Below are 26,844 nucleotides of genomic sequence, written 5' to 3' on the forward strand. Positions count from 1 at the left end.
AGGCTTTCCTTTTCCTGCCCGGAGCTTGTGGCCCAGGAAAGGCACTGTGGGGGTGGGGAGACAGAGACAGAGACAGAGACAGAGAGAGATAGAGAGAAAGAGAGAGAGACAGAGAGAGAGAGAGAGACAGAAACAGAGAGACAGAGAGAGACAGAAGAGAGAGAGAGACAGAGAGAGACAGAGACAGAGAGAGAGACAGAGAAAGAGAGAGACAGAGAGAGAGACATAGAGAGACAGAGAGAGAGAGACAGAGAGAGAGACACAGAGAGAGAGAGAGAGACAGAGAGAGAGAGGGAGGAGAGAGAGAGACAGAGACAGAGACAGAGACAGAGAGAGACAGAGAGACAGAGAGAGAGAGGGAGACAGAGACAGAGACAGAGACAGACAGAGAGAGACAGAGAGACAGAGAGAGAGACAGAGAGAGACAGAGAGAGAGAGAGAGAGAGAGAGAGAGAGAGAGAGAGAGAGAGAGAGGGAGAGAGAGACAGAGACAGAGACAGAGACAGACAGAGAGAGACAGAGAGAGAGACAGAGAGAGAGAGACAGAGGACAGAGACAGACAGACAGAGACAGAGACAGAGAGAGAGACAGCGAGAGACAGAGAGAGAGACAGAGACAGAGAGACAGAGACAGAGAGAGATAGAGAAAAAGAGACAGAGAGACAGAGACAGAGAGAGAGACAGAGACAGAGAGAAAGAGACAGAGAGAGAGACAGAGACAGAGAGAAAGAGACAGAGACAGAGAGACAGAGAGAGAGACAGAGACAGACAGAGAGACAGAGACAGAGAGAGACAGAGAAAAAGAGACAGAGAGAGAGACACAGAGAGACATAGAGAGAGAGACACAGAGAGAGACACAGAGAGAGACAGAGAGAGAGACAGAAACAGAGAGAGACAGAGAGAAAGAGACAGAGAGAGAGACAGAGACACAGAGAGACATAGAGAGAGACACCACCACAGAGAGAGAGACAGACAGAGAGGACAGAGACAGACAGAGAGACAGAGATAGAGACAGAGAGAGGAGAGAGAGACAGAGAGAGAGACAGAGACAGAGAGAGAGACACAGAGAGAGAGAGACAGAGAAAGAGAGTGACAGAGAGGAGGAGAGAGACAGAGACAGAGACAGACAGAGAGCCAGAGCCAGAGACAGAGAGAGGGAGGAGAGAGAGACAGAGAGAGAGACAGAGACAGAGAGAGAGACAGAGACAGACAGAGAGACAGAGACAGAGAGACAGATACAGACAGAGAGACAGAGGCAGAGAGAGACAGAGAGACAGAGCAGCAGAGACAGAGAGAGAAGAGAGATGAGAGAGAGAGAGAGAGAGAGAGAGAGAGAGAGGGAGAGAGAGAGAGAGAGAAAGGGAGAGAGAGAGACAGAGACAGACAGAGAGCCAGAGACAGAGAGAGAGGCAGAGAGAGACAGAGACAGAGAGAGACAGAGACAGAGAGACAGAGAGAGACAGAGACAGAGAGAGACAGAGACAGAGAGAGACAGAGAGACAGATACAGACAGAGAGACAGAGACAGAGACAGACCAGAGACAGAGAGAGTGAGACAGAGACAGAGAGACAGAGACAGAGAGACAGAGAGAGGGAGAGAGAGACAGAGAGAGACAGAGACAGAGAGACAGAGAGAGACAGAGAGAGTGAGACAGAGAGAGAGACAGAGAGACAGAGACAGAGACAGAGAGAGAGAGAGCGAGACAGAGAGAGAGACAGAGAGACAGAGAGAGGGAGAGAGAGACAGAGATAAGGACAGAGAGACAGAGACAGAGAGAGGGAGAGACAGAGAGAGAGACAGAGACAGCTGTAATAGAAGAGGAGACTCAAGATTAAACCCTAATTTTGCCACTTGCTATTTGTGGGACCCCAAGCAACCCATTCTCTCTAAGCCCTCTTATCCCAACACGGTGATAATGTGCACACGACCGCTCTCATGGGCATGTTGTGAGGCTCAAACGACATAGTGGGCTGAAAACATTTTGTAAATGGGGTGGAAGCCAGCTGCCATAGTTAAGATGGGTTCTGGGAGGTTGATGCTGGCAGCACGCCTGAAGCACCAGGGCCCCAGCTAATGAGAAGAGGGGAAATGGGGAAAGTAGAGGGGTCTCAGAGGAAGGGGGGGAGGGGATTTGCTGTAAGGCAGCCATGAGAATTGGTGATCTTCTTGAAATCCTAGTCTCTTGATCCAGCTGCCCCCTCCCTCCCCAAAATTGGATCTCTCCTTCCTATAGGATTTGAAGAAGCAAGACATTGTAATGATGGGGTCGGACCTGAGTTCAAATCCTCCTTCAGACTAGATAAACCATTCGACCTTCCCAGCCTCAGTTTTCTCTATCAGTTAAATAGGGACTAGAGCATTTAACTTAGGATTGTATGAGGATCTCTAATGAGATTTTATGTGTGTGTATTTGTGTGCATATATATATATGTATATGTTTGTATATATGTGTGTGATGTGTGTGATGTGTGTGCATGAACACAACTCAGGATTGTAGTAAAGATCCAATGAGATAATTTGTGTGTGTGTGAAGTGATAATAATCATTTATATATAAAACATATGAATATATATGAGATAAAGTAACAATAGAATAACCATTTTGTAAATTGTGAGAAATAGAGCCTGTTCCTTGCAAAGCCTATGGTTTCAGCATTGAGGTGTTGAGGGCTCTAGGAGCCAAGTGCTAGGTTTAAGCTGACTATACCCTCCAAAAAGGGGTCCCAAAAGGGAGAGACAGATGACTTTCCAAGACAAGCCTACCATTTGAGTTAGGGGAGGAAGGGATATGAGAATGCTGAAGTTAGATTGTCCATGTGCACTCTCTCTCTTGCCTCCTTCCCTCCCATCAGTCATAAGCACTCTGAGAAAAAATCCAATTTCTGCCATTTGACTCCTGGGAGCCCAAGAGGAAAACACCTCAGTGGGGTGGAGCCAGTCCTGGATAAGCTGGGATGGGTAATAACTGGGCTTTGGGGGAAGCTCCTATTCCTAGCTCTCTTCATCACTTTCATTAGATACCATTGCTTGGTCCCTGAGGCAGCCCTCCTTCTGGCCCTATCATTTGATCCTTCTTTACTAAGAATAGATGTTCCAAAGGCTTCCTTAGCTCTGTCCCTTCCTTCAGGTGCTTCTTCAAGACCCAGTTGTCTTTTCTCTTGTCCCCTCTCCAGCCCCTCTCAAACTTAGTCCTTTTTCCAGTTGTGCCCTTCAACTTTGCATAGTTCAGACCTTCATGTCTGTCTTTACCCTCAGCCTGTTCTTTTGTGAGGCCCTAATGCTGTTCCCCTTCAGTCCCGAGACTAAGGCCCTCCCTCCTATCCCCAGGGCATCAGGGTCATGTGTTTAGGTCATCTAAACACATTTGTAGGGAGCTCTGGAGATGCCCGTCCTTAAACTGGCAGAGTAACTTACTCTGCCCTTCCCCATTTGTGATATTCCTCCTTTCCCAAACAAAGACCCAAAAAACAAAGCCAGGAGCCAATAAGTCAGTAAACTGCAAATGGAGATGGGAACTAGGGCTTGTGAGGTTCAAGATGGACCATTTGGGGAACCAGTCACTCCCTCCTTTGTCTGGCTCAAGATGAGGGGCAGGTAAACTATGATTTTGCCCACAGCATGTTCCAAGGATGCTCCAAGGGATAGAAGATCCTGGGAAACACACGTCTTGCTCCCTCCCTAATCGGTAACCTCCCTATGGGGTTGGGGGAAATCTAAATGTACCCCGGGGAGTGCCCTTAAACTCAAGGGCAGAGAGAGGGCAAGGGCAGGGCCAAGGGGACAGAAGGAGATGCAAATCTTCTTAGCGCCACAATCTCCCACCAATCCACCTCTCCAAAACAGGCTTGAGGCCTAATCCATTCCTCCTTGTGGGGTTGCAGTTCCACTCTTGCGGTCCCCTCTTCACTCTTCCCAGTAAGATCCTCCTCCTCCCCAGCCATGTGGGCGGCACTACCCCCCCAGGACCCCCGTCCTTCCCACTCGCCTTCTAGCCCAGAAGGACCAGCCAGGGTGGAGGGAGGAATGATGGGGACTAGGATGGAAGATGCGCCGGGGAAGGAGGCTTAGCCGGGAAATTAAGGCAAAGAGCGGAGCCCGACAGGGACTGGAGGAGACTGGAAACCAGGGAAGGGGCAGAGGCAGGGAGGGCAGCGAGCTGAAGGAGACCGGGGAAGGAGAATGGGCAGGGAGGCGGAGAGCGGCGCGCTGGGGGATGAGGAGCGCCACAGGGATGCAGGGAAGGATGCCAGAAGGGCAAAGGATGCAGGGATGAGGCGGCGAGCGGCGGGGAGGGCTCGGGCCGCGCTGTCATTGTCCCCTCCCCCTTGGCTCCCCGGACCCCAGCCCGGCCGCCGGCCCTTCCTCCCCGTCCCCTCCCGTCCCCAGGTGCGGGCGCCGCTCTCTCGAGCTCTCACCTGTGCGGGGGCCCGGGCCACCCCCCGGGGGCAGCAGCAGCTCGGCGCGGGCCGCCTCCCCGGGCATGCTGGCTGGCTGGGGGCCTGGCGGGGCGGACTGGGGGGCCTGGCGGATCCGCGGGGCGGCCCCTCCCTCCTCCCCGCCCTCCCCGCCGCCGCCTCCTGGCTGCCAGCTGGGTGGGAGTGAGTGTGTGCGCGCGCGCGCGCGTGTGTGTATGTGTGTGTGTGTGTGTGTGTGTGTGTGTGTGTGTGTGTGTGTGTGTGAGAGAGATCGCGTGGGGGGGGGAGGTCAGGCCAATGATGTCACCGTTACTCCGTCCCTCAGCCCCGCCCTCCACCGTCCCCTCCACCTCCCCCCCGCCGGGTGTGTGCCAGGCACTGCAGAGCCCGCGGTGGCGGGGGAAGGGACGGGATGGGACCGGACCGGGGGCGGAGGGAGGCGGAGGGAACCGGGACAAGGAGCTGGAGGAAGGATGGGGAAGCATCCGGGGAGGCTGGAGCGTGGGGAGAAATGAGGGAGGTCCAGGCCGCGCGAGGGGTCCCCCTGCCCCGCCCCTTCCCCCCCCCCCCCCCCCCCCGGGCTCACCTTGACGTAACCTGTCCCCGGCCGGGTGGCGGTCCAGGCGGCCTGCGCGCGTCCACGTTCGCAAAGCAGCCCGGCCCCAGAGCTGACCTGGCTCCACGCCATGGCTCCCGGGCTCCAGGCTGCTCCGTCCTACCAGGGGCAGCTCGGCCTCCGGCGGCCGACGGAGCGGAGTCAGATCTAGCCTCCGACAGCGTGACTGCGGGAAAGCCCGCGTCCCCTCATCTCTAAAAGGGGGCCGCACTATGCATGGGTGGCAGTGCCCGTAAAAACAGGCCCTGCCCGATGATGTACATGTCCTCTGCCTTAGACCCGTAAGGATAAGGAGCCTGAGCCTCCGTTTCCTTGTCTGTTAAATGGGCACCATAATGCTTGCTTACCACTCTCATGGGGCCATTAGGAGAAAAGCCGTTTTTCCACTTGGTCTCTATTTGGACGTGAGGTATCATTTACCCAGAACTAGAGCTTCTCCTTCCCCTCGGAAAAGAAAAAAAGGAGCCTGCTTCTTTTGTGACTGATCTGCCTCAGCTCAGGAGCTTACCCAGGGCCGAGGTGCCCGAGCCCCTGCCCCCACCGAATTTCCCTCTGCCCGGGATGAGAAGCAGCTTCTCTCTCCAGACATCACCAGCTCTAGCACCACGGGCGCTTAGCGTTTTAAGATAAAGTGCTTGTTCCTCAGATGATTTTATTTGAATCTCACAACAGTCCTATGAGGTAACCATCCTCACACTTGTACATTTGAGGAAACTGATTCAGACAAAGTGACTTGTCCTTTCTCAGTGTCAATTGATCCCTTCAAACCCTGTTCTTTCTGGCTCAAAATCTAGCGCTTACCAAGGCCAAGAAGATACTCCCCCTCCCCCCTCAGAACTTGTAAGCACAAGTGACTGTATGAGGAGGCTGGATTAGCTGAGGGGTGACTAGGTGCAGTGCTAGAGCGCTCCCCTTGAGTCATGTTGAGCTCTGACCCACTCTTTGACTCTGGTTGGGATTTTCTTGGCAGAGACACTAGAGTGTCATTTCCTTCTCCAGCCCATCCTACAGATGAGAAACTGAGGCAGAGTTAAGTGACTTGTCCAGGGTCACACAGCTATAAATGAGGCCAGATTTGAACTCAAGAAGAGTCTTTCTGACTCCAGGCTTGGTACTCTTTCCATTGCATCACCTAGCAACCCCTCATGAAGACCCAAGTTTAAATCCTACTCAGATACTAGTCTTGATATGTCACTTATAGCCTTAGCAAGTCACTTAACCCATTTGCCTCAGTTTCCTCATCTGTAAAATGGAGATTATAATAGCACCTAATTCCCAGGGTTGTTATGAGGATGAAATGAGATAATTGTGAAGTGCTTAGCACCAAGCCTGGCACATAGCAAGTGCTATGTGAATGTTAGATATATAGGGAAATGACGGCTAACACCTGTTCCAGCTGTGATTTCACCAGAGATTGGAGTGGGGGGTGGAAGGACAAAGCTTAATCAAATCTATCAATCAGGTGTGGCTGGATCTGACGCCTGGAGTCTGACCAGATTTCCTTTATCCCCAGCTGGCCTTTCCTTAGCCACTATTGATTTTCTGGGTTCCTTCACAAAGTTATTAGGTATGGAAAGAAAGATTAAGATGGCGCTAAAGATTTGTGAGGCAGATCGAGAGCCTTGTCCTCCAGAGTGATCTCTAAACTAAAGTTAACAGCAGTGCATTCACAACCTGTGCTTAGTTGATAAATTTTAAGTCCTCCAATAGGTAAAGGAAAAGATCTCTTCTCCCTGTCCCTTGAAGATGCTGCCAGAAATAAGATGAGACTTCTTGCCCTCAGTGGGCACAGAGCAGACACTCTGTTTCCAAGAATAAATTTGGGCTCCAGAAGTACAAGGGAAGGCTTGGATTTAAAGTTAACCAAGACTTTTTAGAAATCATGTGGTTCCAGCCCTTCATTTTGTACTGAGCCCCATGGAGGGAAGATAATTTCTCCAAAGCCAGGTCCTTCAATTGCAGACTAAGGGCTTTTCCCAGTATCCTATATTGACTCCTTTTTCTGCACTGCTATGCTGAGGGGAAAAGGAACCAAAAATAGATTATCGGCATCCTTAGTTCTTTTCCCTGTCCTGTAGCTGGGAGGATTTGGAAGGGGGTGGGAAATGGTGGGAAACAACTCTAAGTAATAATTAGCTCCTCTCATCTAAGAGCCTATGCTACACTATAAAGGGGTGGAGCTCAGGAGATTGGTCCTCCCAATCATCCAGTAGTGATCACCATGGAAACCACTTCCTAGTTGCCTGGTAACCATAGGGCCCAGCTGCATCAGTAGCCATTTCCAGACCAATGAGAAAAGAAAGGAGGTAGGGCTCATTGGGATCAGGTGAGGGAAGGCTCTTGGGCAAAGATCAAAGATTTAAAAGGCTGCAATTAGTCAGGTAATTTTCTCCTCTCACCTTCCCCCAACTAAGAGAACTCTCAGCTGCTATTGGAAAACAGCACTGGAGTGCTGTCAGAGGTCAGGTCTAAGCTGTTATTTTTATTGAATGACTTTGGGTAGGTCATTTTACTTGGGGGGAATTCAGTTTTCCAATCTGTGAAATTATATTTTCTCAAGCTAAATTCTAATAAAGGCATTTCAAGTTCTCTTTCACCCAGAAATCCACACATATCCACAACTGGACTCTTCCCATTTTTGTATTTCCATACCTCTCCTAGAGAGGAAATTTATCATTATTGTTTCTTCCTTCTCTTCTTTGAGGGCAGTGTGGGGTAGTGAGGGTGCTGGATATAGGAAGACTGCACTGAATCCCATCTAGAATCCCATCAATTCAAGTCTGGTGAAACTTATGAATCCTTCCTTTCTCAAAATTAAAGTTGATATAGAATGCATCAAACTTCTTGGGATGTTCTTAAATGCACAAAAATACATAGTTAAATGATTTTTTTTGAAACTTACCAAAATATCGGCCAAAGCATTTACAGAAGAAAATTGAACATCTCTGCTCTAGTCCAGTTCGATGATTTCACAGATTAAGATTCTGGCCAGAGCAACTCTGATTTGCCCAAGATCATAGCACCAGTCATGACAGAGGTAGGTCTTTGTGTTGCAGAATGCAGATGTAGCCCTCTTTCCATTCTTGTTGATCAACCCACCTTCAGCCTTCCCATTCACTTCATCCCAGTCATCTGCCTAAAATTCAGAGCCACTGAAATTCATCCTTGCTATTAGGCTCAAGGTCTTCCATGTTTCCGGACTCTTTCCAACCTTATCCTACTGTACACATTAACTTGGGGATGAGCAATTATGTAAGATACCATCGATTTTCAGTATCCATTGGAGGTCAGAATAGCAGTGAGGCGTGTATGTCAGAAAGAGTGAGAGACATGGGGGGGAGGGGGAGAGACAGACAGGTGGAAGTAGGAGAGAAAAGAAAGGAGAACAAAGAAGACTCATGGTCAATAATTAGTTAGAATGCAGACTGGTCTTTTCGAGGACTTCATAGGGAACGTGATTTCCCAGACCACATAACCATTTGTCTGAGATTTCTTAACTGAGATATTGTTCCTGCTATTAGTGTTGTATCAGATAGATCGTTGCCCCCTCCCTCTTCTTCCAAAGACCAGTCCAATTACCACACAACTGCCTATAACAAAAACCAGGTCCCACCTGACATGAAGCCTTAAATAGTCACCTCTAGTATGATTTTAAACCTGTATAGTGCCTGGTTCAGTATGTTTAAAGGATCTAGTACCTAACTGGATGAAGGTGAGAGTTCAAGGGAGTTAAAACTAGAGATTTAGGATACACATTTAATTTGCATGTTTTCACGAGCACCTGACATTATCAAAGGAAGTTTAGTTAGTGCTGTTTTCTGACTTCATTCTGGGTGTCAGTCTTTCCAGTTTTAAGACCCAAGTACAAATCTCAGCTTTTCTATTTATTGGCTGGGAGTTTGTACAAATCACTTATAAGCAGTTTGCAAACTGTACCATGTTGTCACGTGGCATAAATACTTGGCTTATTTAACATGTTAACAGTAAGATTCCCCAATCTTTCCTGAAATAGCTTCACTACTCCCTTTCCACACTTAAAACACAATTTCCCCACCATTTTCATGTTAATAAGTTGAGCATATTGAAGTTGCTTCAGAGTATATAGAAATCTATGCAGAGTAGGCTAGGTGTCTCAATGGATAGATACTTGAGGCCTGAAGTCAGGAGGACCCGAGTTCAAATCAGAAATGATATTGATTACTCTGAAATGTTATCCTAAATTTTAAAATATCACAGCCTTTTTCTTGAGATACTCATATTTCCTATTATCTTGACAAAGTCCTCAGTGCATAGAGACGAAGATCTCCTACTTGGACCCATCTTAAGAAAGAAAAGGCAAGTGTAGATCAGGACACACAAAATCTAAGTCATAGGGTCTCATATCCAGAAGTTTCCTAAAAGTGAGGATAACAGATGAAGCAAGTCATAATTTGGGCCTAACAACTCAGCTTTAACTTCAGCCTGCCCTGAAGCTAATCTCCATTATCCCCTTAGGAGAAAGGAGGCCTTAGCCTCTGCTCCCATCAGGTCTATTAGGGGTCTGGGCACACAAGCCTCACAGAATGCTGGGGAGGGAAGCTGCTTCTGCACTGTGGACTTCTTGGAAGAGGAAAGTAGCATTGATTAAGTGTCAATTATTAGGTATACAGCACTGCCCCATCATCATTTGGTTCTAACAACCTTGGGAGGCAGGGCTATCATACCTATTTTATAGGTAAGGAAACTTCGGCAGCCAGTGATTTGTGCCCAAGGCCCCAGAGAAGCACCTAAGGCTAGATTTGAACTAAAGTCTTCCACATACTCCTGCTGAAAGGACAATGTCAGGGATAATAACCCTATGGAGGTCTTCTCTCCTCAAAACTCCTACAATGCATGGTTGCATGGTCCCAGATTCACAACTCAGAGGGGAACCTTTATTGGGGGATTGTCCTTTACAATGAAGGAATGAGGGTTAGTCTCCTCCCCCACCCAGGACCGGGTGATCCAATAACCCCAATTCAGCAGCAACAGGAGTCAGGTCATTGAGAAGGGCCCCAAAACAACCAGCATTGAGTGCCCAGGAAATGTCCTTGTGAGGCAGGTAAGTGCCTCGAGATCTCTGGGAGCAAGACTGGGCTGCTGGGTAGGACCCTGGATACACAAGCTGTTCCAATGCAGGACTGGCATTATCCAAGGCTATGAGGTCGGTCACTTGGCCAGGTCTTCTGCCAGCACCTTCCCCAGCTTGTCCTTGAGGTAGGCACCCTTCTGCCATTCAGACTTGAGTTCCACCCAGTCATAGTATGGAACCTAGGGAAATCAAAGAGGGGTCAGGATGGCCTATATCAAGTGAGAGCTTTTCAGTCCACACCAGCTCTTCCAAACCCTCTGTCCCATCTGAGGATGGCCCTGTGCTCCACCCGGAGGAAAGGGATCCAACCTCCTTCCTTGGAGAGCCTGCCTTCCCTCTTCTCCTTTGAACCTCTCTTACCCATTCTTTCTCTGGCTTTAGAGAATGAAGAGGTTTTCCTTTCCAAGGGCAACTACTTGATTTGTGCCTTTACTTTGTGATTCTCATCCTTTCTTGTCCCTAGCAATTATCTTCCCACACACCTTTACCACCCCCATGAGAGAAGACCTAAAGACCCACTCAGATCTCCATTTTCCTAAAAATGAACTACACCCCTCAAATCCACATACTCCTCTTTTGATCTGAAAGGACCAAGAACTTCGATCAGTCCTGTCCAGTACTCTACACCAAGATGCCCATTATGCCTTCAAGATACCTGTGCAGTGTCTCCAATTCACTCCCACATTTCTAGGGACAAGGAGTTACTCTTACCAGCAGAGAAATCAGGAAGAACAAAGTTCAAACCTGGCCTTAGACACTTTGTGACCCTGGCAAGCCACTGACCCAATCTGTCTTTATTTACTCACTGGGAAGATGACATGGAGAAGGAAATGGACAAAAACTCTCTTTGCCAAGAAAATTCTAAATGGGGTCATGGAAAGTCAGACAACTGAAAACTGAACAGTGGCTATTCAATTTTCTGTCTACTATGGCACATTTTGTTGCAAATCCCAAGGTTTATTGTTTTGCTTCTCCTGGATGCCCAACATTGGATTCTGCAGATGATCTCCCTTCCTCATCTTTGAGAATGACCCTTGACACCCAGAAAGGTCCCTGATCTAAGGCATTAGATCTGCTTTTCTTGTCAATCTCAGTGTCATCAATGGCTTCATCTGTAACATCTGTGCTAGTGTTAGTCTACTACCTCCAGCCCCAGACTTTCCCCAGAACTCCAGTCCTATTTCTTTCCTGGACATCCATAGATTCCACTTCGGAAACATCTTGGGCCCCTCCTCTCACTCATATCACCTTCATTAAGGGTCTGAGCAGCAGCACTCAATAGATCACTTCTCCTAAGTGGCCTCCCTGCCTCTAGGTTCTCTTTTTCCTATCACTGCCTAAGTAATCTTTCTAATGTGAAGCTCCAGACCAGATTTTAGACATTTAGACCTCAAACAGCCAAACCAATCATAGCTAGGTGCAGGAAGATCTGGAAGGGGGATAGCAGCAAAGAAATGTGGATAGAATGCTATGTGTGAACTCAAGCATATTTAATGTTTACAAACACAGCCTTTGGTGGCTTGAAATGAGTGTTTAAACTCCAGGAGGATTCTAGGGGAAAAAAACCACCTGCCTCAGTCAAGGGCTCCTGATAATGCTTACTCCCTAATGTTTCACCTCCATAACTGTTGGTCTTCAAGTGCTAAACTCTTAAGAGACTTTCTGCCCCCCCCCCCAATATAGAATACAAAACTTTGTACAGATCTCACAATATGACTAACTCGATGACGCCGTTTCTTCCTCCAACCACTAGCTGATCCCTAGTTCCACAATCCAAAATTCTTTTTGATTATAGTGTAAGTAAAAACCCTTGCAGGTCAGGGTAGAGTGAATGAAAGCTCCATTAGATATACTCCATCTATTTAAAAAAAAAAAAAAAAAAAACCTACTTGAAAAGTAAGATAGGCAAAACAGTCAAGAAATAGGTGGAGCAGCCAGCTGATAAAGCAGAACTGAATAGGACTAATGAAAAGATTGATTTGCTGGAGAGAAGGAATGCCCTTGTCCAGCCCAGTGTCTGCAGCAAAATTTTATCCCCAACCCCCAGGAAGAGGGACTTGGGGCCCATGAGCTACAGTGTTACTGTGGCAGCTGTTTCGGCCAGCTCCCACCATGAAAGGGGAAGGTGCTGAATTTGACACAGCTGCAATCTGAAAGAGGCTAGGGCTTTGAATGACCACGGCTGCACTAGGTATACTCACATCAACCAGCAAGAAGCCGGCTGCCCGAAGGTGCCGCTTGGCCATGACAAATCGACCCAGCAGATCCTTGCTACGGCTGTTGAAATTTGGGAACTCCCAACGCAGAAAAACCAACCTAGAGAACAGGCAAGAGGGGGAAGCTGAACATTAATCCATGAAAAGAAATTCATCTTCCTCAAAGACAAAAGGAAAAATAAGAGAGGGATGAAGATAGAGAGCTATCTCCTGCTCATGTTGAGTATCAACACTATAAGGGGGGGGGCCTTCTCCTTTCCCAATGATGTTTCATAGGGTTTGGAAGAATAAGCACATTACCTCTTGGCACCAGGGGGCAGAGGCTGAGTTCCAGTTGACTGAGCCAGGTGAGGTGCCAAAAAATCCTTCATGGGCAGAGGTTGATTGTCTACATCAAGTACCAACTCAGCATCTGGATAATGGGAAAGCAGGGGGAATTAGGATGGGAACATAAGGTATAAGGAGCAATGGAGAGTCACTGAGTTAGAATTTCCAAATGAAATCATAATTCACAAAGGAAGGCTGTCCTGAACATTGAAGCAGCTGAGGTAGGGCTGTGTCTTAGTGATTTGACCAAACTACACATTAACTTAGAGTAGGTTAGTTGAGGCAGAACTGTACAGGACAGACAAATATAAAGAGAGGTAAAAGTCTGGGAAAAGAGCAATACTCTTGCCCAGCCCAGTGTCTGCAGCAAAATTTTATCCCCAAGCCCCAGGAAGAGGGACTTGGGGCCCATGAGCTACAGTGTTGTTTTGGCAGTTGTTTCGGCCAGCTCCCACCATGAAAGGGGCAGGTGCTGAATTTGACACAACTGCAATACTGTAGGAAGAATCAAATATTTCAATAGAAGTCCCAGGGGTCCTCTAGGAAGGTTTAGATTTGAGGTGATAAAAAGGGGGAGGAGAACGCATTTGTGGAACCAGGTAGGAGAGGATGGGCAGGTTTACCTAGCTCCCAGCCATACTGAGTGATTCCTCCAAAACGGACCTTGTCATCACTCCCTAGCCACCCTTTCAGTATGTCCTGCAGATCTTTCTGCATGGGTGTCATCTTCTTGGATGTGGAAGCTTGAGGGTGGAGGGCTACTGCTGGCAGGAATGGCCCAGTATACTCAGGATGCTCTAGTTGAGCAGTAGCATTGATGTGGATCAGCTTCTGGCAGATGTTTTGGTTCTGAGAGACCTTGCTACCTGTAAAGGATAGTATAGGAAATGCTCAGACACTGCAGATTATTAGTCAGAGGAAAGCTAACTTTGGAGGAAGATCGGGACTGCAAGCCCACTACTGTGGGAACTATGCAAGGTAATTCTCCACTACAGGGATAAGATCGTCTGTCAAAGCTGAATCTGATCCTGGCCCATGGCTGAGTTCTAGAGATAAAGGGGGTACCAGGCTATTTCCTCCAATCATTCTTTCTCACCTCTCCAATCCCTCACCTAGAAACTGGCTATGAATATCCTGGCAAAGAACCTCTTGTAGCTGTTTCTTCTGTACTTGCTGTAGTACACACAGGGACCATACCACATCAACTTGCAGGCCGGGGCTCAACTTGTTGAGTTCTGACTCCAGCTTCTTGTGTACCTGGAGAAGGGAAAAGGTATGAGGATCCCTCTCTCTCTATGCAGCTGATGTGACTCGATGAATCTGTCATTCAATTTAAGGCTGAAGGCAGTCTGCAAAAGATGTGAGGTCACTGCCTGACCTGTTGTCTTCCTAGGATGCCAATTCCTACTTTACTTGCCCCTCCCCCTTATATGATACTGCTATTCCCCCCCCCCATACCCATTTCTCTTCTATTGCCATTTCTACATGTCCACAAGTTTGAGTTATTTAGGAAGAAAATTAATAGAATCCTTTTTTCCCTTTTAACGCTTCCTCCTCTACTCAACAGGGCACCACTGCCCCAGTCAAATTAGCTCTTCATTAGTTTCTAGCACAAGCCCATATGTATGCCCACCTCCCTGACCCTGCTTCCCTCCAGAAAAGATAAATACCAAACTGAAGAACTGTTCTTCTTGCTCAGGATGGAAGTTCAGACGAGCAAATGCCAGGATAATGTTACTCAGCTGAAGTAGGGTGAAGTCGTCTGCCTTGTTCATTACGTACTGGAGACCAGAAGAGGTAGGGTAAGGTTTCCTAGCTTAGCTTGGATCTTCTCCTTCCTTATCCCATAATCCAAAAGGCAATGCACCTGACAAGATATGGATCTAGTCTTTTCTCTCAAAGACATGGATTACCATGTCCCCAAACACTTAAGTCCTATTGTTCTTCCAGAAGGGTCATCTTTCTAGAGGCAAAAGTGCATTAGTCATCAAACCCTGTAAGGACCTATGTGCATAAGGGGGGTGACCTTAACCTTATTTATGGTTAAAGTTCAAGAAAATTAAATAATCTATGGCTATTGGCTTTGTCTCTAACTAGGAGATAACTCACACACCAGTAGTGAGAGTAGAGAGAAATCTTTAAAGAACATTCCCTATTCAGTCTCTAAGCCAAGGCTGGGCCATAAATCGTCCTCTTTAAAAATTTCCAAGTTTTACATAAATGGCCGTCATGATTATTATCTAAAATGTACCTCCTAGACCTGGGGTAGAATAGCATATGAACTCTGCTTACCTGGGCAAAGGCTTCAAAAAGAGGCAAGTTGAGCCACTTGAGGAAGGCAAAGGACTTAGAACACTGAGTTACATCACTGGGTGTCATGCTCGACACCTGGGGCAGCAGTTCAGCTGCAAGCTTCTGAAATATCTGGGTTTGGTGGAAGTTTAGTTTTCCTTTAAGAAAAAGGAGACCATAGTAAGCTTAATGGCAGAACCACTGAGGGAGTAGGAGAGAAGAAGCTGGGGAATCCAGAGCAGGAGTTGCTGAAGTCCCCCCCCCCTCTTCTTTATTCATTAGCCAAGCCCAGACCCCAGGAATTTTGGCCTTTTCTCCACAAACCAGAACTGCTGTTAAAAGAGTTTATCCTGGGGCAGCTAGGTGGCGCAGTAGATAGAGCACCAGCCCTGAATTCAGGAGGACCAGAGTTCAAATCTGGTCTCAGACACTTAATACGTCCTAGCTGTGTGACCCTGGGCAAGTCGCAACCCCAGCCTCAGAAAAGGGGGGGGGAGGGGAGAGAGAGTTTATCCTGAGGCAAAGGGAGAGGGATATGTAAGGTCTCAGGGATATAGTGTTTCTGTAGTAGCCTTTTAGGGCAATTGATGTCAGAGGGGAGGAGCAAATACTGACTTGACTAGGAGAAAAGAACAATAAGAAATGACAAAGGAGTTAGTTCCTTGTCCTTTTCATAACTCCCATCGCCTTACCATAAGCATATGCAAAGTCAATAAGCATTCCTCGTTTCAAGGTAAAAGGTTTCTGAGCCAGGTGGTAGGAGATGGCTCGAAGTATGGGCACTGAACGCCGGTTCTGAGAAGCCAAGATCAGCATCACTTTTCGCAGGTCTTCGGGGCCAAACTGCTCTGCCAACTCCAGGAACTGTCAACCACAGCCACCCAGGGAGGTCAGCTTGCTGGGCAGCTGCCATTCTCTGCTGCACCAAGATGGGGGGAGGGGGGAGGAGCTAGAGAATTGGTCTCAATCCAGCACCCAAATACTGATTTCCCACCCCCATCCCCAAAGAAACTGCCCCATGAGATGTGCTCATCCCTATGGGATAGTTTGTGAACCAGAACTGTCATATTCTCATTTCTAAGACCTATTCATCCTGAACCTCTAAGAGCAAGGAAAAGCTAGTGCTTAGGATCCCAAACCCAGAACACACCGAGAAATGTGCTGGTACAAATCCAGTGTCTGTAGCCAAACTTATCCCCAGGTCCCAGAAAGCAGGACATGGGGCCCATGAACCACAGTGTTCCTGTGGCAGCCTTTTGGGCCAGCCCTCGCCATGGACAGAGGCAAGTGCTGAATTTGACAAGACTGCAAGGGCTGAAGTTGCAAAGTCCAGTGGACTAGGAGTTAAGGAGATCCAAACTTGAGGCAATTTGGCACTGCTACCAATGTTCAGCTAAGTATAGCTTTGACCCTACCCGATTCATTATTAATGAGATTACATTAAATAGGGGGTGGGAAGTTGCTATGGAAAAAAAAAATAAAAGCTCTCTAAAAACATGGAAATTTATGAAGGAACATGGAAAGTTAACATTGGCTAACTTTCAGCTAGGATCTCTGGCAGAACCCATTGCACAGCTTGTGTAAAGGGCTGAAACTCTGAATAGGTGAACTTGAATCAATGTCTCTATTAGCATATGTTTGGAATTGCTCTTCTCTGTTAATGAAATGCTCACTCAAAACTTGGGGTTAAGAGAATTCTAGGTAAGGATTAGGGGGTGGAGTGAGGGAGGCCAGACAAGACAATGAGAAAAGCGTGGAGATTCTGGACTCTAGAATCAAGGAGGATCCTTGGCAAAACTCCTGGCAGTTTTGTCCATCTTCTTCACTTCTCCCCCTAAAGACCAAGGATTTTTGCTTACCCTGACTCTGGCTGATCTTGAGGCCTCCAGAGAGCTAGCTTGGACTTTATAGGTAGCATAAAAGCCAAGTTCAACCCCTGAATTACAGATTCAGATATAGAGCCCACCACTTCCCAGAATGCCATCCTGCCTGTACTATAGGCCTATGTCACCTGAGACTATGTGTTAAGATACTAAATAACACTTCTGTTCCTGCATGAGCGAAGACTGACAAACTCTCAGGGGAGGGGAAACATATACTTCGCTCCTCATACCCCAATACCTTGTCCTCTAGCCGGTCCATTAGTGCCTCTGAAAGGTGCCCCACTTTGGCCATAAGAACCACCACGGTGCGGCAGTCCTCAATCTCTGCCCAGCGGCGCTCCAAGTACATCAACAGTTCTGTCAGAAGCTCCCCTGAGGCCCGATCCTTCATGTAGGGGATACTTGTCTCTGCCAGAAAAACCAGGTTCTTATATTTAATTCTGCGAAGCCTCCAGCGGACCTCTTGTTCCACAGATAGCAGGGGTTTGAAATTCTCTGGAAGTCGCAATGCATAGAGGCTCCGGAGCAAGTTCATAAGAGTTCCATGCCAGATTGAGGATACCTGGGCCAAGGAAGGAAGATAATGTTCTAGTCTAAAATTTAATTAAAAAGCAACTGGAAAGTAGATTGAAATGAGATGACCTTATAACCTCCTGTTTGGCTTTTAAAATGCCTTATTCTTCTGATCTCATAATATCCACTCTAATCTCAGAACACATTTCCTAAGGTCCAGCCAAGATGGCTTTCTAGCTGTTCCTCACAATACACATTCTACCTGTTAGCTCTGTGCCTTTGCATTGGTTATGGCATGCACTCTTTGCTTCCTCTTGCTCCTGAGAATCCAAGACTCCTTCAAAACCCCTGGACCACTGAAGTTCTATACACACAATCTGACACTCAGTTATACCATGACTTTTCTGGCTGTGAAATATTTCACATCTGTGGCTAGACTGAAAGCTTATTCCATAGTAAATATTGTAAACCTTTCCTATTTCAGTTTGACAGCTTCCTATTTTGTCAGTAGTATTGAGGCCATTGCAGAAACCCTGCCTTTCCTCTGGCCACAAGATGGTATTTTTTTTATCCTTCTTCACAAAGGCGAATTCCACAATCTATATTCACCCTACCCCAGCAGGCATTTCATTCTTCCCATTCACTTTCCCATCGATCTGGAAATGTGCTGAATCTTTTCAACACCCTTAAAAGACTTCTCTAGCCTATCCAGCTTGTGTTCTCTCATTACTTCTAATCCTAAAAAATCATTCTTTTTTTTCTCAACCTAGTTTTCAATCCTCAATTTACTTATGACTGATGAGTGGACCAATTTAATGTCTATTTTCAAGATAAAACAAGTATGTATTGAAAACTGACCTAGGCTCTGCTACTTCTTAGTCATTTAACCTTTTTGAGACTTTATCCTCAGCTGTCAAGTTACAATGTTGACTAAATGACCTTTAAATACCCATTTAGTCCATGACTTATGACTCTTTGAATTGCAGTGACTGATAGTGCTACCTTACAGAATATTCTCTCCTTTCTTGACTTCCCAAACACCACACTCTCCTGTTATGATTATCTAACCAAGGAGTTCCTAACCTGGTTACTTTCTTTTAAAATATTTTGATAATGATTTTTTATTTGACTTCTTATTTTAGGCACTTAAAAAAATATGATTTTGAGGAGTCCATAAGCTTCACCAGACCGCCACTGGGACCTATGATATACAAAGTCCCACAATGAATTCACTATTTAACTTTACTGTTTCCATCTATGGCACCAACAGGTGCGGATCTTTCCCCCTTCCTCTTCTATAGCCAGTTGCCAAATCCCGACTCTGCGCCCACATCTTACCATCACCGTTCTAATATAGGTCCTTGCCTGGATTATGCAACAGCTCTTAAAGATCTTCCTTTTTTTTCCATTCTAATGTTCCTACAAATCAACCCTTCCCCATCAGATTAATCTTTTGCAAAGACTCAGTTATGTCAAAGTTCAAAACTATTTTGTGACTTCTCATTGCTCAATGAATCATACTTTATTTTTTCCTAACAGTCAAGAGACTCCACAAACTTGTACCACTAACTTTCTAGCTTTATTCACACTATTTCTCCTGCCGACTTCCAAATGATGCTTTAAAGCTCATGTCCTCAATGGCTTTGAATCAACTCAAATTTTGAGATGTTTTTCATCCAACACTGTGTAATATACTCACCAGATTCTAAGCTCCACAAGGGCAGCTTATGCCCCCCCCCCAGCCCAGCATATGCCTTCCCACAATTTACGAGTTTAGTAAGCACCTCCTCATAATCCACAGCTTGTTCTACTTTTGCTGACTGAACATAGCTGTATTGAGTATGCAATCCCAAATGCTTGGTGGGATATTACCCATCCCATAACCCACCTGGCTGTCCACAGTGCGGAAGAGCTTCTGAGCCCGGACATCCTTACTGAATGCGTCTCTGTCCAGGTGCTTATCCGCCAAGAGGCGAGAAAGCTTGATCACCATGAGGGCGGCATGGTTATGATGAATCCTGTACCTGCTATCGATCAGATCTAGCACTTCCTCAGGGGTGGTAGCCTCCTCAATCTTCTGGTCAACTTCTTGAGAGAGTGGGTAGGCGGTGAACACTGGCTCCTTGTTTAAGAGGCTATCCAAAGTAGAGAAAGCGGATGCATGTGTGGTAGCCATCATCTTGCTAGGAGTCCTGCCCAGCCTAAGTCTACCAATTGTAGTCAAGGATGGGGCCGGGTGGGTGGCCAATAGGCAGATGCAACGCTGCATCAGGCGAGCCGCCATGACGCCCGGGTGGGGGCAGGGAACCTGGAGGAGAGGTCGAACTTTCACCTCAGCTGGAGCCACTTAAGACCTGTTAAAGCAACAGAGAGAAATGCAAACCTTAAAGCCCCGGACTTAAAGGCAGGGAGACCATTATTTGAGTCTAAGTCTGCCCACTGTGTGGTCACGGGGAAAACAGTTTTTCATTTCAAACAGGGGGAGTTAGAGAGATTCTTTATAGCTAGGGTTCTTATTATTCCTGGAATATCATATATATCATTCTTCAACTATTTGTCTTAAAGGTTTCATTCAACTCTCAAGAGCCATTTCCAAGAAAGGCCTTGAAAATACAGACAAAACATGTATACAAATCTTGTATTTGATTTATACTTTATTATATTTAATACGGATTGGTCAAGGGGGGGGGATTAGAACAAAAGGTTTGGCAATTGTCAATGCTGTAAAATTTACCCATGCATATATCTGGTAAATAAAAACTATTAAAATAAGAAAACACAGAAACCAAAGCGCCCCGAGTCCCCTCTTGCACAGGATTCTGTGTGTGGAACTACGGAAGGCCCACGTGGGGACAGAGTAGTCCAGTTGGGAGTATAAAAGATGAAAAGGAAAGGTTGAAACCAGCCTGTAAACAACAAGGAAGCCTGGGAAAACATGAGTGCTGGAGCTTCGTTCTGGGAGCTCCACCCGGCGCTACAGGACCCGATGGGAGGCAGAAAATACACGTGCTCAGTCTAAGTGTAAAAAAAAAAAAAAAAAAAAAAAAACGACCCGGAAGTATGATTAATAAAGGATCTGAAAGAAAAAAAGGCAGAATAAAAGAAGCTGTGAAACGACCGGCGTGGCTGAGGGCCGCTCACTAACCTCTTCTGGCCCCGGATCGGAACCGTCTGATGTAACACGAAGATTCTATGGGGACCCCGAGAGGAAGAGAAGAGACCAAAGCTCACAAAGGTACCCGCGGAAGGCCCCGCTCTTTTTTTTGGCAGTCTCGGAAACCACCTCCAGACTTTTACTCTCCGTCCCATGAAGTAATACCAAGTGACCTTCAGCAAAGTCCTCCGGCTTGGAGTGCGCATAAGGCGGAGCCCGGGGCCTCCACACTCCACCTTTAATCTCGTTTAGAACTTTCTATAACCCCTTCCGCCGGCCGCCAGGAGGGCCGAGACCCGGGCCCAGCCGAGTGACCTTGAGCAAACCACTGCCCCCTCTGGTCCCCACCTCCCCCCTTCATTCGCAGCCTTTTCCTCTTCCAAACCGGAACAGGGGGTTGAGCCCAAGGCCCGGGATGAGAGTCTACATTTCCTCAGGCCGCCGGCCTTTGGGGCCCAGGGATCTCAGCGCGCTCAGAAGCCTTGGAGGTCACGGGGTCCAACCCACGCATTCAGGCGCGGGGAGGTGCAGGGACCCGGTTAAGGTCACACGGCCACGCGGGGGCAGAGGCAAAAGTGGGTTTGGATTCCACGTGGCCTATAACCCCCCCCCCCCCGCATTCCAAGCCCGGAAGTCGGGGGCGCATGCGGATTAAGGACCCCAGCCGGGGAGCGAAGGGGATCCAGCGGGACATCGGCGGGAGGGAAGAACCGGCACGATAGTGTCCCGCCCGCTCGGCGCAGGGCGGACGGTCCCTCCCTTAGGCCTCGGCCTCCTCCTCCTCCTCAGGTCCTGCGTCCCCCGTGGCCTCCTCCGCCTGCTCTCGCCGCTGCCTGGCTCCCTCTCCCTAGTCCCTTTTTCCTCCCCCGAACTGTACCCACCCGCTCTCCAGAGGCACGGCCCCTGGACCTTCACTGCCTCTGACCTCCATGCGTGGCACGCGCCGAGCCAACGAAAGAAGGAACCACCCGCCGACCGCGAGGCCACTTGAGGGAGCGTCGTGCACGCCCGTGACGTCATACGGCGCGCGACAGACGGAAATGAGGCCCTTTACTTCCGGGCGGAACCTTGGGGCCGGCTTCTGAGAAAGCAAATGAACCTTGGAAGGCGGAGATTATGGCGTGTCCTGAACGGACCGGGGTGAGGGGGAGGGTTCTTTTCAGGAAATAATGATGCCAGAAGAGTAATAATAGTAATAACTCCTATCTCTAGAGACTTAGGAAGCGCTTTCAATTTCATTGGAAATATATGCGATATTATTATAGTTCTTTTTAAGAAGTGATGATTTTCATCTCCATTTTACAAGTAAGGAAACTAAATGACAGTGACTTGTCCGTGATCCTACAGCAAGCAGCCATTTTACCAAAAAAAAAAAAAAAAAAAGACTGGGCCTCCAAATTCTGGTCGGCCTACCTTCCCAAGCCTTAACATCTGCAAATAGTGCAGGCCCCCGTCGCTTTGAGTCCCTCATTTTTAACAGCATCAGTACAGGCCCCTCCTCTCCAAAATAATAAATGCACGTGTTTAATCAGCATTGGGATTATTTATTGTCTGTGGGAGGGGGTGTGGGGCCAGGGATCTTTAATGTATCCATCAGCTATTTTTTTTTTTTTGTGGGTGGGGGAAAGTATCAGGGAATGAGTGATGGACCGTCAACCCCCATCAGAATGATCAATTGTGCAGTACAGGTTGTAAAAGCAGGGAGAGGTTTTCAATAATATTAACAAGCTCTAAATAGAATCTGCTTGAGATGTAAGAGACAGAGTCAGAAATGGCCATTCAGTGAAATTGAACCTTGTAAAAATCAACCTCAAATGAATAAAATCAACTTTGTAAAAATCTTTCCTGAAGTAACTACTTCAAACATAAAATAATTCAGGACTCGAAGGGCTGTTGGGGATCATCTAAACCAAGCATTTTCAACCCTTTTTGTATCTTTAGCATTCTGATGATATCTGTGAACCCCTTTTTAGAATAATGCATCCTGTATTAAAAATAGCTGCAAACTTTTTTAAAGTGCTCAGTGTAAGACCGACCTATTTTAACAGAATAGGAAGCTGAGGCCCGGAAAGGAGAGGTGATTTGCTCAAAGTTATATAGTGGTCAGTCAGATGGGCCTTGAATCCACATTAAAATGAAAAATGTAGAGTATAAAGCTATAATTCTGAAATTGTAATAAGAGCTGATGTTTTAATGATTAATGAAGAATGTTGAAAAAGGAGAGTATAGATATTTTGCTGATGCCGTGAGTTGAGCTGAGCTCATTTGACATGATGGTAGGGCTATGCAGGAGCAACATCTTGTCCTGAGTCGCTGGGACATAGGGGAAGTCATGGGGTATTTTCCCAGAAGAAAAACAAATGTCCAGGAATACCAGGAAAGGAGAGGCAAATGAAACCATTCCAGCAGATTTGCAGTTTGGGAAGGGGACAAACATTCATATAGCCCCATCCCTGTGCTATGATTTTCATAATGAGGCTCCAATGTACAGGCTGTTCTAATTTCCATTTTAAAGTTGAAACGGAGGCAAACAGGATAAATGTCTTGCTCTACATTATATAACCAAAGCCTGGGTGGATTTGAACTCATGTCTTCCCGATTCCAGCTCTATCGATGCAGTGTGGTGCGCAGGATGTACTTAGTAAATGATATTTGTATTGAAAAACAGAAGGTGTGTGTGTGTGTGTGTGTGTGTGTGTGTGTGTGTGTGTGTGTGTGTACACATATACAACATACATAATTCCTTCTCCCAGGGATTTTCCAGATTACAACTCTGAGAAGTCTAAGAGAGACTGTTTCTCTTTAGCTTATAGAAGTTCTGTGTTCTAGTCTGATAGCATTTATGAAGCTCCTGCTATAGGCCAGACTCTGTGGGAACACAAAAGTCAACACTCTCACTTTCAGGGTGCTTATAGTGAAATGCGGGAGAAAACACAAAAACTTGTTTTATATACATATTAAACTGAAGATAATCCACAAAGGACAGGCAAAAGCATTAAGGAAGATTAGGAAACCCTTCTTGAAGAAGACAGGATTTTAACTGAGTGTTGAAGAAATCCAGGGGAGCCAAGAGGTGACGAGAGAGGTTCAGGTATGGGGAAGAACCAGTGAAGATATTTGGAGATGGGAGTGGTATATGTAAGTAACACCTAGTGGGTCAATGTCCCTGGACTGCAGTGTACATGGAAGGCTGGAAAAGTAGGAAGAAACAAAGTTGTGAAGAGCTTTATAAGCCATGTAGGATGTTATATTTGATTTAATTGAAGGTGATTGACATTGGAGTTGATTCAGTAGGGAAGTGGGAAGATGGGGGGGCAGACTTAGCCCTTTAAGAAAATCAGACATTTTCATGAAGAATGGGACCAAAGTAGGGAGAAGTTTGATGCAAGGAAAACAACCAGCAGCCTTCATGGACTTGTAATAGGGAAGGGTAGATGAAGGCTGCCCTAGATTAATAGTAGTTACTGTAGTTCTTTAATTCTGAATGAGTGTTCCTTCACTGAAGCAGATTTCAATGCTTCAGTAGTACTCGGAGTTGGGTTCTAGGGGTAGCCCTATGGGCTATTCCAACATAAGCTCACTAGCACCCAGATGATTTTTTTTTAAAAAATTGTATTTCTCCAAATACATGCAAAGTTAGTTTTCAACATTCACCTGTTCCAAATTTGTCTTTTTTTCTCCCCTCCTTCCCCCTTCCCAAAGACAGCAAGCAATGATACAGGTTAGACATGTGCAATTCTTTTAAACATATTTCCATATTCATCACATCACAACTTAATTGCATCCTAGCTTTGTTTTTAGCCACTCGTTCACTTACAACTCCAAAAGGAGTCTAGAAACATAAATGACTGAATTGGGACTGATCATTATAAACCAAGGAGGAGTAGGGGAGTGAAGGAATTCAATTTGAACCACAAAGAATTTTTGGAAAGGGAAGTTAGATCTCTTTCTCCTATCTTTTCCTTGAAGATGCTGAATCTCATGAGAGTGTCCATGAGGAGAGACTTCTGCCAGGACCAGTTAAAGACTTATCCTAACTAAAATAATACTGTTACACTCCAGTTAAAGAAAAAACAGTATCACCCAGCTAAATCAATGGCTGAATATTGTGCCCCATGATTGAGTGATTTGATTGATTTTCTAGCCTTCAGCTACTCTTTGCTGCCCTCTGCTGGGCTGTAGTTGTTAAGTGACTTTTTTCCCTGTAGTCTAAAGTTTCTCAATACTCTTTTGTAATGTAACACCTCAGCCAGCTACACAGAAGCCAGTGGGTACCTTTAAGGTTGCTCTTTGAACTCCTTTTCTCCTCTTCTTCCCTAAGTCTAAGCACTTATCTAAGTTATGGTCCAATTTTTCTCTTAATTCCTGTTATATCTTTGAGTTAGGAACCCATTTTCAAATCATTTAATCATCCCCTATACTCCACTCCCCAAACTGGGGTAGAGCTGGGATAAAGCTATCCAACCTCTTTAATATCCTGCATTGCTTTGTGAATCAAATTGAAAACAGATGTGGGGGCAGCTAGTTGATGTAGTGGGTAGAGCACCAGCCCTGAAGTCAGGAGGATCTGAGTTCAAATTTGACCTCAGATACTTAACATTTCCTGACTATGTGACCCTGGGCAAGTCACTTAATCCCAGCCTCAGCAAAAAAAAGAAAAAAGAAAACAAATGTGGCTGGTGGAGCTGGCAGTGCACAGCTGGTTTGGGGAACACTAAGTACAAAATCACAGTTGATTTAAGGTAAGGTCTCTGTCTGAAATAGTATTCTGTTACAGTAGCAATTGCTGGTTGTGCTTTTTCCTCATTGACTCACAAACCAGATGTCCTCTGGAGATACTTTAGTTTGTCATTTTCTTTTTTGGTAGCAGGTTCTAGCATACTTTCTCCCTATAGTTTTTTAGTTGCTGTTCTCCAAAGATACTTGAAATGTGATAATGCCTCAAATAACACCAGTAAAGAATGAATGAATTAAAAAGAAACCACCTTTTTTTTTTTTTTTACAAAGTACTAGGGATGCAACACTGGAGGCACTGCTATTTCAGGACTCTTGATCATCTGTCTATTAAGTTGCTGTTGGTTGATGGGAGAGCAAGTCTTGACTAATAAAGGACCAAGATTTGGTCCATTTCAGATCATGTGACCAATAAACTGATCCACTAGAAATTTTCCCTGATCTTCACAATCTCTTAAACATCACTGAAGTAAGAATTATGCACAAGAGGTAAAAAGTAGTTGCAGTCTTCTTCATAAGCTAAAACACCAAGAATCCTCAGGAAATTCAACAGGATCTACAGACTTATCCTCTAGGATCTTTCAGCAATTCCTTTTCTGTCTCTCTAGTTTCTGCTAGAATATCTCACTTGTTTTAACATTTTGTGGCAACAAACAATAGAATTTGACTCTTGTCCTCTTCCCTTCTGAGAAGGTGGTAGAGGTATAGGAAAACAGTCTTGTTTTCCCTGTAGTGGCATGCTACTCTGTAATAAGGCCCAAGGGAATTGGGGCACATTACCAGTATTTGTATGAGGTTCCACAACGCCTTAAGGAAAGGGAACTGGAAGTCAGCGGAGTTCAGTTCTGGCTTTCTAGAAGTCACTTGGGGAAGAAACGAAGGCCAATAAAATATGAATTCTCTAGAATGGAAGGAAGATAAGGCAATTTTGAAGTCCAGCCCTTTGATAAACTGACATCAAAGGAGAATGATTCAGGAAGTGAACAAAAGGAATATGAGGGAAAAGAAAAATTGGCCAAAAAAAAAAAAAATCAGAAGAAAGAAAACCCAAATAAAAACCTTGAACAGAAATAGACAAATAACAGGAAAGATGATAACAGAAGGAAAGATGGCTTCTAGTATATTTAAATGAGTCCAAACATCTTTAAATAAAAAGAGAAAGGGAAAAAATATCAACATTTGATGACACAGAGGACCTTGTGGATTCCCAAGAGAGTGCAGGATATAGCTAAATGTTTCCAAACAATTTTAAAGGAAAGTAGAAATCCTGAAAGCAAAATTCATGGCAGAAATAATTGACAATAAAAAGACTTAAATCTATGGGAAGTTTTACTAAAGAAACAAAAGAGAAAACCACTGATTTGGAATGCAATAAACATAAGTAGAAGACAATCTGGAAGAAGAAAAGCAAAAATAACATTAAAAGAAAACATCTCTTTACAACAAAACATTGGTCTTAAAGATAGAATATATAGAGACAACTATGAAATGCTACAATGCTATAAATAATAAAAGAAAACTGCTCAGAACTGAACATAGAAAACAAAGTACTGATCAAAAGAATACACAGATCATTTCTGGACAAA

General features: G+C 45.9%; 2 protein-coding genes and 3 non-coding genes across 8 annotated transcripts in view; all 5 read right to left on the reverse strand.

The window, feature by feature from the left end:
- The window catches only part of NACAD (NAC alpha domain containing), a 16,435-nt gene extending 11,929 nt beyond the window's left edge, over window positions 1-4,506 (reverse strand). Inside the window, exon 1 of the mRNA XM_074283543.1 lies at window positions 4,414-4,506. Within this exon, the coding sequence (XP_074139644.1) occupies window positions 4,414-4,480 (67 nt within the window). The 5' untranslated portion in view covers window positions 4,481-4,506. The remainder of the gene's footprint in view (window positions 1-4,413) is intronic.
- A 5,414-nt stretch (window positions 4,507-9,920) lies between these two features.
- TBRG4 (transforming growth factor beta regulator 4) lies at window positions 9,921-21,554 on the reverse strand. 4 transcript variants are annotated; one of them, XM_074283548.1, is made up of 12 exons: window positions 20,516-21,095; window positions 20,277-20,385; window positions 19,259-19,724; window positions 17,096-17,419; window positions 15,667-15,838; window positions 14,975-15,132; window positions 14,353-14,463; window positions 13,795-13,939; window positions 13,306-13,548; window positions 12,656-12,767; window positions 12,341-12,455; window positions 9,921-10,318 (listed from the first exon to the last, which is right to left on the reverse strand). In XM_074283548.1, the coding sequence occupies exons 3-12, from the start codon at window positions 19,652-19,654 to the stop codon at window positions 10,217-10,219; spliced, it is 1,878 nt and encodes a 625-aa protein (XP_074139649.1). In that variant the 5' UTR covers window positions 19,655-19,724; window positions 20,277-20,385; window positions 20,516-21,095; the 3' UTR covers window positions 9,921-10,216. The 4 variants fall into 4 exon arrangements, with proteins under 4 accessions (XP_074139649.1, XP_074139650.1, XP_074139647.1 ...); XM_074283549.1 differs by lacking the exons at window positions 20,277-20,385; window positions 20,516-21,095 and adding an exon at window positions 21,450-21,554; XM_074283546.1 differs by lacking the exons at window positions 20,277-20,385; window positions 20,516-21,095 and adding an exon at window positions 21,406-21,553.
- LOC141552367 (small nucleolar RNA SNORA5) lies at window positions 12,151-12,287 on the reverse strand. The gene has a single exon (XR_012485161.1). It is a non-coding gene; the product is annotated as a small nucleolar RNA SNORA5 (small nucleolar RNA).
- Window positions 13,038-13,174, reverse strand: LOC141552368 (small nucleolar RNA SNORA5). Its single transcript, XR_012485163.1, has one exon. It is a non-coding gene; the product is annotated as a small nucleolar RNA SNORA5 (small nucleolar RNA).
- Window positions 16,148-16,284, reverse strand: LOC141552366 (small nucleolar RNA SNORA5). Its single transcript, XR_012485160.1, has one exon. It is a non-coding gene; the product is annotated as a small nucleolar RNA SNORA5 (small nucleolar RNA).
- Window positions 21,555-26,844: the final 5,290 nt, after the last annotated feature.

This window comes from Sminthopsis crassicaudata, chromosome 1 (assembly GCF_048593235.1).
Source record: "Sminthopsis crassicaudata isolate SCR6 chromosome 1, ASM4859323v1, whole genome shotgun sequence".
Taxonomy (NCBI): Eukaryota; Metazoa; Chordata; class Mammalia; order Dasyuromorphia; family Dasyuridae; genus Sminthopsis; species Sminthopsis crassicaudata.